This window comes from Juglans microcarpa x Juglans regia, chromosome 5D, assembly GCF_004785595.1.
Source record: "Juglans microcarpa x Juglans regia isolate MS1-56 chromosome 5D, Jm3101_v1.0, whole genome shotgun sequence".
In the NCBI taxonomy this organism is placed as follows: domain Eukaryota; kingdom Viridiplantae; phylum Streptophyta; class Magnoliopsida; order Fagales; family Juglandaceae; genus Juglans; species Juglans microcarpa x Juglans regia.
In genome coordinates, this window is record NC_054602.1 from 24,738,105 (window position 1) to 24,754,253 (window position 16,149).

Sequence of the window (16,149 nt, forward strand, 5' to 3'; positions counted from 1 at the left end):
CCACAAACTGGATTGAGCCAAACCTGACAGTTGCAGAACTCACTCTTGAAGAACCTAGAAGATGGAACACCATACTCCTTCAAACACTTTTCTCACCAAATTCTGCACAGGAAGTTTCCAAGATCCCTTTGTCCAAGCATAATTTCATCACTATTAATGATAAAATCAAGTGGAAACATCACCACTCAGACACCTTCTTAGTCAAATCTGCCTGCACAGCCATGCAAAATCCACCTGCAAATCATGTCCCTCATGTCAACTGGAAGAAATTATGAAAACTTCAAATTCAGGATAGATTAAAGCTCCTCCTCTAGAAGGTCATACAAAACATCCTTCCAACAAGATCCCTTTTGAAAAGGATTGTCAATCTTGATGAAAACCAAATTCTTTGCCCTCTGTGCCACGTTGAAGAAGAAACAATATCTCACCTCACTCTAAGTTGTTGCTACACTAGAACTCTCTGGAGGCACTCCAACTGGCCAATTGACACCACAAAGTTCACACATAGCCCGATTGAGGAAGGGATCAAAATCATCTTGTCCCCTTCCACTTTCGTGAAAATACATGAGGATGAGACTCAATCATTCCAAATATTTGCAGCTTTGGCCATTGATAACATTTGGTTTCTCCAAAATAAAGTCATCCATGAATCAGTCAATCCAACACCCACATGGTTAATTACAAAAGTTTCAAAATCCCTTTTAGACCACAAAGCAACCTGGGAAGGAAAAAAATTGGAGTTGGTAGCGGTAAGACTGCAAAAACCAGCAGGTTGCTACATTATTCAGTTTGATGCAGCAGTTAGACCAGAAGGTACAATAACTACAAGCACCTGTCGCATAGACCGAGGAAATCTCATCTTTGCTATTACAAGTCTCATCCCAAGCAAGAATCCAAACATAGGGAAAGCCACAGCAGCACTGATAGGGATTAAAGAAGCAAAGGAGCGCAAACTCACGAAAATACACATTGAAGGAGATTCAAAACATACAATCCATGCAATCCGATAGGAACAGCAACCAACTGACTGGGAAATGCAAGCAGTTACCAATGACATTCAATTCATATTGCCAAATTTTGAAGCTTGGCCAGCAGCAAAAATTCATTGATCCCAAAATTTATGTGCCCATAATCTAGCGCAATGGGCAGCATCCAATAATTACTATGGAAGCATACCCCTCTCTACAATTCCTCCTCACATCTTACATTTTCATAGCGGTAGAGACCCTCTGGCTTGTAATATATAAAAGAAAAAATCTACACAACCTCCACACACCATACTTTTTTTAATTTTTATTATTTTTTTCTTTTATAAAATATTTAATATACGAATAATGAATAGAAGAATTGAATTAATTTAAAAGAAATAAACTTAAAAAAATTTAAAAAATTTAAAAATTTAAAAAATGTGATTTGTGGAGGTTTGAGAGGTTGAGTAGCATTACTCTATAAAAAGACAACTATGTATCTGTTTTCAGTTTAATGCATTCTACTTGCCGAGAAAAAAAAAAATGATTAGTTGTGAATGGCTCGGTTTTGAAGATCCTTGAGATTCCCGAGGAGCTGAGAGCTATCTACAAGTACTTATGTTTTCTATTTGTTATATAACAACTATGCTAACTTGTTCTGATGCTAAGTCAGTATTGCTACATATCAAGACAGTGGGAAATAAAGCATCCATTTTCCCCATAGATCAGAAGCAACCAGTATCACTTTCTCAGACTGAACAGCAGCCACGACTCTATCAACACCACTCTCACAGTTTGTGCAGATAGTAACACAAACAAATCCCCTCTTGGGAGGAGATGTCCGAGAGGACTCGAGGTATATAGTTCCAATATATACACACCTAGACGCAGATTCAGGTATAGCCGGATACCCATATCTACTTCTGGGTAAACAATCCTAGAAGCCAGGTCTTAATATTGAAAACCGAAAAATCACAAAAGGGTGTATACCAATATTTCCCATTTGCTTATCATGTGATTCCCTAGTTACAATAAAATGCTATGACAACATTAACATTACCTAAATTGTCTCAAGAAAGGAAATTGGAGAAGATATAACGAGAAAATTAAATGAGAAAAGAAAGAATAATTACAAAGTTTGTATACAGATTGTTCATAGCTATCACTTGATCAGTGAACTACGCTAAAAAATTAACTTTGCTCTTATAGTGTTACACATCAAAACGTAGTTACAAGACCTATACCTAGCTCCTCTGCAAGCTCATCCCATACAGGAAGAAGTGTGAAGACAACGAGGAAAATAGACAACAAAACAAGAGTTTTCCTCCATGTTCCGACATCTGTCACGTCATTTAAACATGGTTTTTCTGGATTTCTCTGAAATTAGAACATCCACAATCGATTACTAGAAGGTGATTTATAAGTTGAAAAGCATGGACACTGGAAATTTCCATTTTTCTATTGTTTTAGGCCTCGTTTGGTTATACAAACAATCTCATTTCATTTTATCTAATCATTACAACTTTCTCAAACTTACAACTTTCTCAAACTTCCATAAAAAATACAATAAACAATTAAACTTTTTCAAATCTCAAAACAAAAATTATATTAAAAAATTATATTCTAACAATATTTTATTTAACTTTTATCTCATCTCATCTGTGTAACCAAATGGGGCCTCATTGTAATTTGAATACCTGACATATTAGCACATATAGTCCCCAAGGAAGTGACAAAGGTCCACCAAGCTGAAATATGAAAAGGATGGATTAAGAGGTCAATATGTGGATAGAAATTATATATTTCAAAGAATCTATATTGAAAAGAGTTACAGAATTGGTACTAATCCTACAAGGATGCAAACATACCATAAACCATGGTATCTTAACTTTCTTAATTTTTTTTGGTGACCCTAGAAATTTCCTTCTTCAAGACATTTTTAAATAACCAACAAAGTGAATTGAAAAAACAATATTGGAAATATTCATGCCATTAGGTTATAATGGCAATAGAATAAGAGCAGATGAACTGTACCACCCCCAATCCAAGCAACGTGTAAGTTGTCAAACCATAACCAATGAGAGCATTTTTACCAAAAGCACCCTGACAAAAAAATTATTGATTTGTCATTATTCGATACATAATTCAAGATGAAAATAGAAAGACTCGTAATCAAATATATCATTTATTCCACATGAAAAGCCAATAAATAGACATGCTTTTATCTTTGACTAAGTCCAATATAGCCCTTCTTTCATCAAACAAATTGCGAAAAATTCTGCAGAGATAACGAACCAACATTCTAAAGTAAGCAAATGTTAATGAATTCGAATGACAGTGTTCTCGCATCCCTTCTTCTCCTTTTGAGAAAATTAAAACTTGAACTATAAAATGGAATACATATATACTTATTTACATTGCATATGGAATGAACAAAAAGTCGCCCGAATTTTGAATCTGACTTATGCCCAGTGTGAGCGTCTGGCGCGACAGGGGACAGACTATTCTTGGAGTTGAATAGAAGGCAAACATGAGAAATACTCTAGTAGCCTAAGGAATTAGCAGCAGGGACTGCAAAATGCAGCCAATCCAGCACGTGGGCAAGCAAGAATCTTGCAAATGCTCAGCTAACGCGTCCCACAACAAAGTGGAGATAAGTGTGCCATTTCACAGAAGGCAAGCACAAAAAGGCCACTTACTGAGAAGGCAAGAATGAAGAGCAGCAGAAGCCAGTAAATCTGACCAGACGAAGAGTTACCTACCAAGGCGAGTAGCAATCTGAAAGAAATTGGGTAAGTGAGGGAGCCTTTCGGAAGTGAACAAAAATGCTAAAAAAAGTGGCAGTACTACACGCAGAAGCCCCACTCCATATGAAAGGTCACATCCTAATTGGTTCTATGATGAAAGGTGAAGGTTTGACGGATCATGTCATATGAACGTAGTAATACGACTCAAGCCATGACCGAGACCCTCTTTCGAGGAAAGTCAAAGGACCAAGCATGCAGACCTGCTTGGTAGTCTATCTCTGTCATCCTGTAGTATGACAAGGAAGGATTAAAGAAAATCCGCACCACAGATTCGGGGTCAGAAAGAACATATGACAATCCCATCCTATTTAAAGGACTAGCGCATGGGACGAGATCTCACTTTTGAGACTTTGATCACCAAAGAACTCGTAAAGTCAACTGCTTTGGAAAGTAAGGAGCAGAGAGGCGATGAAAGGATTTCCGATGTAGGAAGATGGGTTAGCTTCTAAGACAATGCTGAGAAATGTGGGGTGAATGTTGAGTAAAGGGCATTGCATTATCTCTGTAACTTCTCTCCCCCATTCTACAAACATGAATAAATATTTTGATCGTTATGTTCATGCCTATATTTATGCACTGATTCCCAATGTTTTGAATGTTTGAATGTGTTAACTGTTTTCAATACATGAATCTAAATCCCTGTGTGGGAACCCAATATCTCTATGTGAGAATACCTATCTCTATGTGAGAATGTCTATCCATGTGTGAGAAGTCGGTAGCATGAATCTATAATCATGAGACGGGACGAAGAATTCTCCGAACCATTCCTGCAAAACGTTGCCACATGCTTCACACTAGAAGGAGAATGCCTCGTGAGGATTGGGCTGAAACGATGTCATCTATGGCCTCACCTGATAGTCGGGATAAGTATTATCCCATGGGTGCATAATCTTTGTAGTGGCCCTTAGATTCATAAACAAGTATTAAAATGCAGATTTCCCAATTAAAAATCCCAAGAAATTATGTAGAATACCTGCACGGCTCTTCCACCATCAAGGCATCCCACTGGTAGCATATTGAAAGCTGATGTTGTCAAGCCACACCTGCAACAGTTTGTATGGTAAGTAATCTGCACATTGTTGACATGGCTTTAATTCAAAGCTGATTCTCACAGGAGATTTCAGAATTTCCTAGTTAAGAAAGGAGTGCTTTAGATGCACTTCTTATCCAAGCCAAAATTGTTTTTCTTGCTGACTATAGGAAGCTTTCTCAAGTTCTTGTTTTAGCCAACTAAGAAGCAATATATTATTGGTCTATTATGCCCTTTGTGGAGCATGAGTGATGAGAGAAGAACCACTGGCCAACCGGGTAAAGAAGAACAATTTAAATTTAACTGTTCCTGTGTGATTGTTTTGTGGTATTTACTGTGATCATGATTAATTGCACAATGCGTCTCTGTAAAGACAATAAGATAGTCCATGAATGGTTGGTTACCATCCTGCAATCACAAGAGGATGAATCGAAACTGTTGCAGCATGCATGGCTCTGCACAATGATAATGTCAAACACGTTACCAAAATGTTACATAACAAGAAATGCAAATGAAATAAAATGATCTAGTCACTGACTCAATGAGAATTCATGAGACCCTTGTTGGCATTTATTAGATTAATCAAAATGTGCATCACCACCAATGAATCTATGAATGTCTTCTTAATTTGCATATCATAAAGGTTATCAGTTCAACAAAACCATGTATGCAAGCAAGGGACATACGCATAACCAAGAGTAGCTCTACTGACGAGTCCAAGAAGCAGAGAACCTTGAAACAACATGCTTGGAACCTGCACAAAATCTCCCGCAGCATCTTGATTTAAGGAGAGCAATAGCCCGACAGCAAACATTGATAAAGACAGTGCGGCACCAGCAAATGGACCAGCAATTGATATGTCTACTTTTGTACTTCGATCAGGAAGAATAGATTTGAACTGCACCAATTAATAGTTGATAAGCAGCAACTATACACATAGAGAACTCTAGACTGCACTGGTAGAAAGTTCCATCTATTGTATCAACCATACTAATCTTTAGCAGTATCAGAATAGACACTTCTCTCTGTTTTTGTTTAGTAATTACCTCAGGCATCCAGCGGGATTAGAAACCCTGACAGCAGTAATCTTACAAGTGGGTTGAAGTGCCATTAGGCCTAAAAGGCATTGGAGGTGTATAAAATATATCAACATTTTTATATATTTGTTTATCTGTTTTTATATCTGTTTTGGATCTTTGCTTATCCATATAGGGCGCCATTTGTGCCAAAAATGCTTATATATATATATATATATATATATATATTATCGGTTAAAAATATATATATATATATTACTAATCAAAAAAATATAAATAAAAAGTTTTGGCAAAAATGGTGCCCTATATAGATAAGCAAAGATCCAAAACAGATATTGCAAAATCCCTGGCCACGAATTCATATTGCATAAAGTTAAGAAAAAAAGTTTTGACTAAGAACCAGAGACCAATTAAATGGAAAAAAAATGATCTTCCATAACCAAAAAGTCACATCTTGTACATCTAGCCATAGACGCGTCGAAATGGAAAAATGTCATATCATTTCATCACCATCATATGATACATCATAAAGCATTAGGGATGAGCACCAACATAGTCGGAATTTAAATCTGAACTCCGACTCTGACTATAACACCGACTTGTGTAGGCTCCAATCCGACTCTGACTCCAACTTGTTAGAGTGGAGTTGGATTTGGACTTTTTTTTTTTTTTTTTAACTTCATATTTAGCCCACTTTTAAAAAAGAATTTTTTGTATGCTTTCAAATTTTAGTTTTTCCAAAAATTAAAAACTAAAACTAAATCATTCACTACTAATTTAGTTCTGTACTAATTATCTAACTTATTTTTATACTAGACTTATGTGTCTAATTACATTTTATCATGCTATAGTTTTACTGTTTTATGTATTATTTCTAGTGCCTAATTACAAGTTATTATACTAATACTTGTTATTAACTTATTGTACTAGACTTATTAGTTATTTCTATACTAGTGTCTAATTTATTTACATACAAGACTTATACTAGAGTGTCTAATTACATGTTATTATACTAATGTCTAACCTTTTTTTATCTGTAAATAGGAATTTTATTAAATATAGGCAAAGCCAAGTACACGGGACATATACAAAAAAAAAAAAAAAAAGTTCTAATCTTGTCCATTCACGGTCCTCAAAACTCCGACCATTCCTCTCCATCCATATGCACCATCATAGGCAAATCGGTATCATCTTCCACATTGCTGCGATTTGAGAATTACCTCGAATGCCTTGCCAGCTAGCCAGAAAGTCAACAAACCTTCTTGGCATTACCCAAACAAGTCCCACTCTAGCAAAGATATCATTCCATAACCTCATGGCTACATCACAATGCAATAATAGTTGATCCACAGACTCCCCACTTTTTTTACACATATAGCACCAATACAATACCATCAATTGGCGTTTTCTTAGATTATCTAAGGTAAGAATCTTCTCTAGTGAAGCTGTCCATACAAAAAAAGAAGCTTTTAGGGGAGCCTTAGGTGCCGTTTTATTTCTCTCGGGGCCATCGGGCTAGGAGACTTTCCCCTTGAATTACCCAAGGTGCATTTGTGGGAAACTCCTTGTCGAGGTCGTCTGTGCACCCTCGCAATTAGTAGGGATGCTGTTCTTGGACACAAGGTGCCAAAAAAAAAAACTTCGCGAGAACATCTACAGCCTCCACTGAAACTTAGCAACAACCCGCTGACAAACCCAACACAATTGAGTGCTGACAAATGCATACAGAACTAGTTGACTTCTAATCAGCACAATAGCCATTGCCTGTGACTTATCACAACACAATACATTCAATCACCAGTTTCACAAGACCAACCTCACATTCACAACTTCAAAGTCATAACACCCCCTATGAGCATAAAAAACTGGCCACCAATTAATCAATCATCACAAGGGATTTAACTTTGACGCCACCATGAGTTGTGGGATCACTACGAGTCTCACCACTAACTCCAACAGTCATGAGAACGCCCATGGATGTAAGGCCTTCTGTGCTATCTTACAACAACACACCAGTCAAAATTATGAAAGAAAACATTTAACTTTTAAGCAAGATTCTTGATGAACTAGAAAGATGGCAGAAAAATGTTCCATGAGTATTGGCCTGGATCATGTTAAAAAACCCTTTATTGCTGGATGTGATTGGCGACATAAGGGAATTGGAATTGACCATGTCAAATAACCTTTCAATGCTGGATGTGTCCGCAGAGTTATGGAAAATGGTAATGACTAGATGAATAACCGTCCAATGCCCAGATAGTAAACACACAAACACTTTCCTGGGTCATAAAGAGACTTCCTTCCATACATGAGACTAGCATTACTCAAATATCTTTAGAAAAGGAAAACAAAAACTGAACAAGCATGCAAATCATTTGTGCATCATTGACCTAATCATATAAAATCACATTGCAACCACCCCCCCCCCCAAAAAAAAAACAAAAAACAACAAGAGAAATAAAATAAAAAATGAAGACCCCACTCAAATCTTGTTACACCCCCAGAATAGAGCTTCCTCCGCTTACTGTATTCAGATATGGAACTGGCATACCAAATTAATAAAATATACTCACTTGAGTAATTGCACCGAAGCTGCCAAGGGTAATGTTGGGAATGAAAAAAGGAATGCTGAGCTGTACTTTCTTTGGAAAAGCAGCCAGAAAATGCCCAACTTCCTGCACACAATCACGAAAGACTGGATTTGATATCTCATGTTTGCTTTTCATGAAAAAATAAGCAGGCCATGATAGAAGAGATCGGCCATCATGTAGAAATAAAACGAAACAAAACAATCAAAAGAAAAAATCTAACCAAAATTGGGAATACAATATCCTCAAGAAGATAAATAAAGAAATAATTCAAACAAAAGTTGATAAATCCATAAACTCGTGCTTGATAAAGAGATTTACAATAATTGAAAACACATACACGATATGATTTTATCTTTTAGTCAAAATCTGTAGTTATTGTTAGTGTATTTCAGAGTTAGCAAAGATGGAAATGTCACCCCTTCTGTAGTTAGTCAACTTAAAAATAGATGGCTTTTGATGGAGCTTGCAACATTGAATGGGTGAAATAAAAATCGGTACCACTTTTCAAATATAAGACTATCCCAAACCACACCCTACCATCTGTTCCAAACTCAGGGTGAAAATCCAGCAGTTACCACATTTTCCAGCGTTGGTACTGGCAATTAGATTCTCCAATCAAAATATTGTAGACTAATACGCACTACTCATAAACTATTTGAAATAGAAAATCATCAATCTACAATAGCATGTGTCCATAGACACATGCAATATCAAAATTAGGTACCAAATGTGATTCCCCAATGCTTTTATGTGGCTTTCAAATATGTGGTTTGAGATGAACTAGGAATTTTTATACTCAAAGAGAACGTACACAATCAATGTGTGGATACTTGCAGAGAAATCAGAAAGGAGTTTTTGGTCCAACCCCTCTATGATATGGCCCATTTAATTTTCACTCCATGTGCAATTTTTAAACAAATAAACCCTGCACTAAGAGTTACTGTGGTAGGACCCTTTCACTACCTATAATACTCAGGCATTCAGTATAAGAAAGTGGTAAATCCAACATTGTTAAGAGGGAGAAATTCTTGATATTTATAATGATACTAATAGACTCCAATTGTAACCTTGACTAGTTGCAACAACCCAAGGAAAGCCCAAAGCCACATCATTTGAAAATACTCTCAAAATGACTAGTCAAGGTTACAATTGGAGCTCATTAAAATCATTATAAAAGACACAGCTCAAGTCCCACACTCTTGGCAGGGTATAGCATTTGTGACAACCATAAGAAAGTCCAGAGCCACATCTGGGCCTATACTCCAAAATGACTATGTAATGACCCAAGGAAATCTCAAAGCAACAACTGAGCCCATACCCCAAAATGACCAGTCAAGCTTATAATTGGATTATTGGAACCGTTGGAACTATTATAAAAGACAAGAACTTCACCCTCCCAAGCAATGTGGGATCTCATGACAATTTATTTCACCTATCATTACTAACGGAAAAAGGTTGCAATCAGTAGACCACCATGTGGAATAATTAATTTTTTTAAACAATCAATAAATTTTAAAAATAGTAAAACACATAACTCATTTATTTCTTCTTATTCCTTTCACTCCATTGGACTTCTCAAGACTCAAACAAAAATACAAGAAAAAGCTTTTTCTTGTTAAACAAGCCATATAGTTCCAATAGGAGGAATGGATTCTGACTCACATGGTAAGAAAGAAAGATTATGATTTTCAACCTGCAAAGTCGAGATAAATAACAATGAGAAATAAAAAAGATCAAGAAGTATTTTTTAATTTTTTTTTAGTGGTAGGCTTTGCACAAATGATCAAAACCTGCCCCACCCCGCCTCTCCCTTTGCCACATGAACTAAGGGGTAAAAATGACCAAATGATAATATATTTGAATGCCGCAAGCGGATAATGGATTAGATGTTAGTGTGCAATCAATGCAAATTAACTTAAAAGGGGGCGTGTATAGGACAATCTATGGTAGGTAATTTAAGCCCTAGAAATCTACAAATAAAAAAATAGAAGTAGATTACGATTTGCATAATAAGCATAACAAATGTTAGAATATGCAATGGGAAGCTTTTTTCATGCCTCTATATTACAATAACAGACAAAAAGTAAAAGATTTTTGCTCACATGAAACAATAGAACTCCCAAGACACCATAAGCTAGAGGCAAAGCCGACTCCACAAATGGAAATAGCAGTTCCATATCAGGTGGTTCAGTGGCATTTGGATCTGTAAAGTACTTTACTACCTCTGGAGGAAGTCGATTGAGCTGCTTAAAAAGAAATGTGCAATCAATGGTATATGTCCAAAATGACAAATGAATAAATAGTAGAACCATTGTGATAGCCTAAAATACATAACATGAGGATTTTCTAATTACCATCTAGTGGAGAATACTATGATGTAAACTTGTACATGAAATTGTATACCTGAGATGCAATTCCTAACTCCACAGAGGACCCAGAGGTTAGAAGGAATAACAAGAGAGCAATCACATACTGCCAAAGTGTAGTTGGCCCCGGTTCTGAAACCTCTTTTGGTAGCAATCCAAAACTAACACGTGGGCCACCACGAGGATCCGGTCCTTCTGAATTGGGTTCTTCGACCATAAAAAGGTTGTATTTATGACCCATGACCTCAACCAGCTGACTCTGAAGTTTGGCAAACACCTCTTCTCTCTTCCCCCTTAAATTCCCAAGGAAAAGGATGCCCTCGGCAAGGTCTCCAAACGGCTCTTCTTTGGTAACCCAGAATGTAGAATAGCCAAAAAGTTTTTCCTTAATCAACTTTACATCAGCAGGATCAACCTTCTCTGGTCCAAGGAGTTCCATCAGTTTAAAAGAGTCAACTTGGAAGTTGTTGTAAACTGGTCTGACAGGAGATATATTTTGTGGCTGAAGAAGCAAACATGGACATCCTCACATCAGCAGTCATCTTTTAGAAATATGCATCGGTTTGTGGTCCTTTTTTTTATATTTGATTTTCATTAGCCATCACGTTATGTGGTATATATGTTTAGGAATTCGCAAAGGAGAAGTTACGCCCACACGATAAGAATCACCAACCTTGGAACATTGGCAGATAGAAAATTGGGGCTTAGTTGAAACTAATGCTCTCTTAGAGGCCTTATAAGAAGCAGATTACGGAAAGAGAATTACATGTCTCCACTAATACCCTACGAAAGTGATTTTACACGCTGATGTGTCAGTCATATTTCTATTGAGTAGAATTTTTTAGTTAACTTTTTGTTGAACTGAGAGTCTAAGACTTGCCAAGTCAGCGTGCAACTTATTTTTTGTAAAAAGCTTGTGCAGATGTAGTAGTTCTCGCATTCAATTTAACTCAGAATTCAATTCAAATATCGCATCAATTTCAATCAATCTTGAAAATAAAAATAAGGGCCAAGTTTTAACCACAGTTCAGCCAATAAGCATGTAATTTTTTAAATAACAAAGAAATTTAAATTAAAACGTAAAAATATATATAGAAATTCCTTATAAGAATTACTTTCCGGTAAAGCACTTCAATTTGGCCATTTTACTGGTGGACACCTACACTGAATTGAGCATTTGGAAGGCATTTCCATGTGAATCTTACGAAACAATTTAATTTAAAAGCTTAAGAGATAAACTAACTGTATCATAAAATAAAATGAAGAAAATAATCATAAGACCGTGGTTGTTAATTGTAATTTCTAAATCAGAAATCAGCTTTACTTTCGATTCGAAATCAGCCCGGAAATTTATAAAGGAATGGCCAGCCTAATCATGGTCCAGTCAACAAGTACGCAATTACTTTAAATGGGGCATAAAATTTAAATTAAGACGTAAAAACAATACCCTTGAAGAAACAGAAGCAGGCGGAGCCGTTTTATCCGAATCGAACTCTTCTGCGGGTTGTTCAGGCAGTGCCGTCTTTGTTCCCTTCGCGTTTGAATCTCTCGATGAGTCACTACTCTCTCCATTGCCATTACTATCATTGTTAGCACTCAAACACCTAAACTCGCCAAAATTCGTACACGAACCCGTCCTCTTCAGCTTATACAAACTTTCTCTGCACAAGAAACATGACTTCCTAGATTTTCTAAGCTCCGGGAATCGAATTCTCTCTCTTGATGCATCGGAACGAGGGATTGAAAGAAAAAAATTGAAAAGTACGGGTGTAAAACTACAGCCCGTGAGCGTTCCCATTTAAAATCAATAAACCTCAAAGAGGAAGACTACCACGAGACGGCGATGTTGACAATTGAAGAATGCGTCTGAAACGTTTCAGTGCAGCATTTGAGAAACGAAACAAGAATCTGGGAACTGAAATTGAAGGAAAATGAGAAGCCGAGAAAATGGAGTAGAGGGAGAAGAGTAAGGGGGGAGGGAGAGAGCACGTTCGGCTGTTGGCAGTGCCACAATATCTCCTTTCCGCATTTCAAAACAATAATGAATAATATACATATCTTTTCCGTGTCTTTTTGTTTTTCTTCCTGGGCTAATGTAACAGTTGGTGACGAATCTCACCCCCTTTTTTTTCCGGGGTAAATAAAGCATTTATAGGATAAATTAATGAATATAAGACACAAGTTAAATAGGGTGAGAGTCCCTTACAATTTTTTTAAAATCACCAAATATTACAATACGAAAGTAAAAAAATAAAGGAGGTGATTGGAGCCAAAAGATTGACTCCTACCCAATTTCCATAATTGAAGATTGCTTGGTGACGATTGTTAAATAGTCTGATGAACAGACTATAAAACTACAGCTAGAAGCCGTAGTATAAAGAGGTGTGCTGTAATGTGTTGGTTTGGATTGGCTGAAAGGAACTGATCTATTTTCACTCGATCTTTAGTTAGGAAAAGCAAGAACATAATGTAACAACTGAAAACTATGATGAATCGTCGGCGAGGGGGCATTACTGGCGGTGGCGGCAGGTGTAGGCCACGTGCCATAGCTGGAGTGAAGAGAACAGTTGGATCTAGAAGATCCGAAGTCGTAGATCCTGAAACTGCCGCACGTGGTGGTAGAGTGCTTTCCGAGGCACCACAGTGCGTGAGGATCATGCACAGCATAAACTGCGCGTGAGGCGAATGCGCAGCACAGATAGGTGGGTTTTTTCTACCAATTTGACGATCGGCACCAGGAGAAGCTGAAGAAAGGGCACGTGTCCACCCTAGGTCATCGAAAAGTAACAGATCGACAAAGATAAAAAGTGTTATTGAAAAACTATAAAAAAAATAAAAATAAAAATAAAAATAAAAATAGATAAACGAAAATAAAGGCAATGGCTAACGAGAAGGGGAGGGGGTTGATGCTTGGAGGTGGGTGGAGCCTAAGCATCAACCCCTCCCCCCGATGAATGAAAAGACTTTCTGGGCGAGGCGATAGGAACGCTGGAGATAAATGGCTGAGAGAGATGTCTTATTCCTGTAATATTCAATCATAAGTTCTCACAAATCTCGCCCCTTGCTAATTATGCATGTTACAATACGGTATTGTCTTCTCATAATATGCCCGTTCTTCTGAGAATTAGAATATGCTCTCCCATCTTCCTTTTTTTTTTTTCTTTTTTTCCTTTTTTTTTTTTTAGGGCTCTCCCATCTTCCATTTAAGAGTATAAAATTATATATGCTGTTACTTTTACGTACTCTTTGTGCACTTTACTACTGTATTGACTGCACATTTTTTTAATATAAAATAATTATTTTGACCAATCACATTAATAAAATATACAAGAAGTACACAAAAATGACTGTATGTAGCAGAACTCTTTTCTTTATATAAATCTCAAAGTTATTTAGAAAATAATATATGAGACTTACACATCTTAAAACTATACAAATTATTTTCCTTATTTTAAACCAATAACATATCATTATAAATTAGAGGATTCTTTTGTTGTTTCACTTATAACTCTACTCGTTTCTAAAAAAAATATATAATGATTACGACACCACATATTTGTATTAAATAGAGTGGCATTAACACATTCGCGTATAATAGCATCTTAGCCACTATATATGCACTATGGTCACTTTTATTTTCTTAGAACTTGAAGTTGAAAGAGCAATGATATTAGGAATTGCCGGTCGACCTTCAAAATTTTGATCGAATATATGTAGGGTATTTCTGCCGTGCCGCTCAGCTTTTATCGCTACTGTGCCGTCTAGTTCTTACTGTTGGACGTGCTCCTTAGCACAATTTCTTTTTTTTCAAACATTTTTTAAATATTTTTTTTAAATACAAAATTTATTAATAGTCATTTTTTTAAATATTTAAAAAAATTAAAATACACTAGAAGTCAAACCTAGGGGACAAATCCCGAGGGCAAACTAATAATTTTTATATATGTAACACTCTCTTCCAATAGGTGTAGGAACGCTAGTGAAATATGAAAACTTACATAAGTTAAGAGACCTAATATAATAAAATTATTTCATTTATAGAAATCTCAATAATTTAAAACAGAACATAAATTATCTTGTAAGCTGAAATAAAATGGCCCAAAAACATGAAAATATAAAAGCAATTTGTTGTGTAAAATAACTAATGATCATTCGAAACTGGAAGTTTTCATCTGCATCTCATCTAAGGCTGACCTATCGACTCATCAGTCATCAACACTGTCCTCCTTATTTTGACATTTAAAACATAATGGTAAACAAAAATAAGTCGAATAAATAGTAAATCGTAAACATATTTAAATATAGATTTTTCTTGAAAAACATATTTAAATATAGTTGCATAACATATGAAACAGCAAATATATTCTTTTATCATATTAACCTCCCCATCATTCACTTTCCTTGTGGCTAACACACTATTACCGCTATGTATAAAGGTTGTGTACCCATCCCACTTCTTATTATCACAAGGGGAACTGTTTGATTAACTCTTTTTTTTTCCTAATCAAACATGCTTAACATTAAGAAGATAAAGCGTATTACAAATAGTTTCAATGACGATCATTTCCACTATCTATATATAAGATAGAATACTAGAAAGGGGTATACAATAAAAAATTAAATTGATTTTTGCCCATTGCGCTACTGAGTGCGTACATCGATTTTGAGAAGATGTAATTTAATTACTTTCCAATCTTCACGTGGGTAAAGGTTTTGTCAAATATCATCTATGATTGGAGTTAATTGCCAGTGTGGGTGAGGCGCTTTCTTATTAATGGCATCAATAACAATTTGCGCATCACGTTTGAAATTAGATGGATCCTTCTGAAGATTTTTTGCCACTTGTGAAGCCAGAAGAGTTGCTGATGCCTCTGCTATGACAGGATTCATGGTTGAAATTAGGAGTGTAACCGGTCTGGTTCAGTCCGATTTTGGACATATTTTAGAACCGAACCAGTATATATCAGTTTTAAGATTTGAAAAACCGATATTGCATCGGTTACACCCTTAAATCGGTTTGTTCCTGTCCGATTCGATTTAGTTTTTTTGATATATTATATAGTATATATAATAGAGTATATTATAGTACATAATAATATAGTGATAATATATTGTAGCATATTATAATATATTTTATAATTGCATTAGACTATATATAGTGATATATTATAATATATAATATAGTGCTATAGTATTAATATAACTATTAATACAATATATTATAGTGATAATATATAGTTATTTATATAGGATTTTAAAATTTGATATTATATTAATTAGGAATTTATCATACAATACAAAATTATTTTCTATATAATTATATATTATATATAAAAATTATATATAACAT

The 16,149-nt window shown here is 35.7% G+C and overlaps 1 protein-coding gene across 2 annotated transcripts; it reads right to left on the reverse strand.

Moving 5' to 3' along the window:
• Positions 1-2,063: 2,063 nt before the first annotated feature.
• LOC121265284 (probable zinc metalloprotease EGY1, chloroplastic) lies at positions 2,064-12,858 on the reverse strand. Of its 2 annotated transcripts, none has more exons than XM_041168849.1 (10): positions 12,247-12,857; positions 10,837-11,301; positions 10,536-10,676; positions 8,416-8,517; positions 5,492-5,703; positions 5,210-5,260; positions 4,749-4,818; positions 3,003-3,071; positions 2,666-2,716; positions 2,064-2,345 (listed from the first exon to the last, which is right to left on the reverse strand). In XM_041168849.1, the coding sequence occupies exons 1-10, from the start codon at positions 12,595-12,597 to the stop codon at positions 2,187-2,189; spliced, it is 1,671 nt and encodes a 556-aa protein (XP_041024783.1). In that variant the 5' UTR covers positions 12,598-12,857; the 3' UTR covers positions 2,064-2,186. The 2 variants fall into 2 exon arrangements, with proteins under 2 accessions (XP_041024783.1, XP_041024784.1); XM_041168850.1 differs by lacking the exon at positions 2,064-2,345 and adding an exon at positions 2,837-2,894 and having other exon boundaries at positions 12,247-12,858.
• Between the last annotated feature and the right edge of the window lie 3,291 nt (positions 12,859-16,149).

What these genes read in the sequence shown, in the direction of transcription:
- LOC121265284 (XM_041168849.1), bottom strand. Translation starts at nt 12,597, where the DNA reads ATGGGAACGCTCACGGGCTGTAGTTTTACACCCGTACTTTTCAATTTT. An exon ending in AGTTAGGAATTGCATCTCAG is followed by an intron (nt 10,677 to 10,836) that starts GTATACAATTTC and finishes CTTTTTAAGCAG; the next exon opens with CTCAATCGACTTCCTCCAGA. An exon ending in AGAGCTACTCTTGGTTATGC is followed by an intron (nt 5,261 to 5,491) that starts GTATGTCCCTTG and finishes ATCATTGTGCAG; the next exon opens with AGCCATGCATGCTGCAACAG.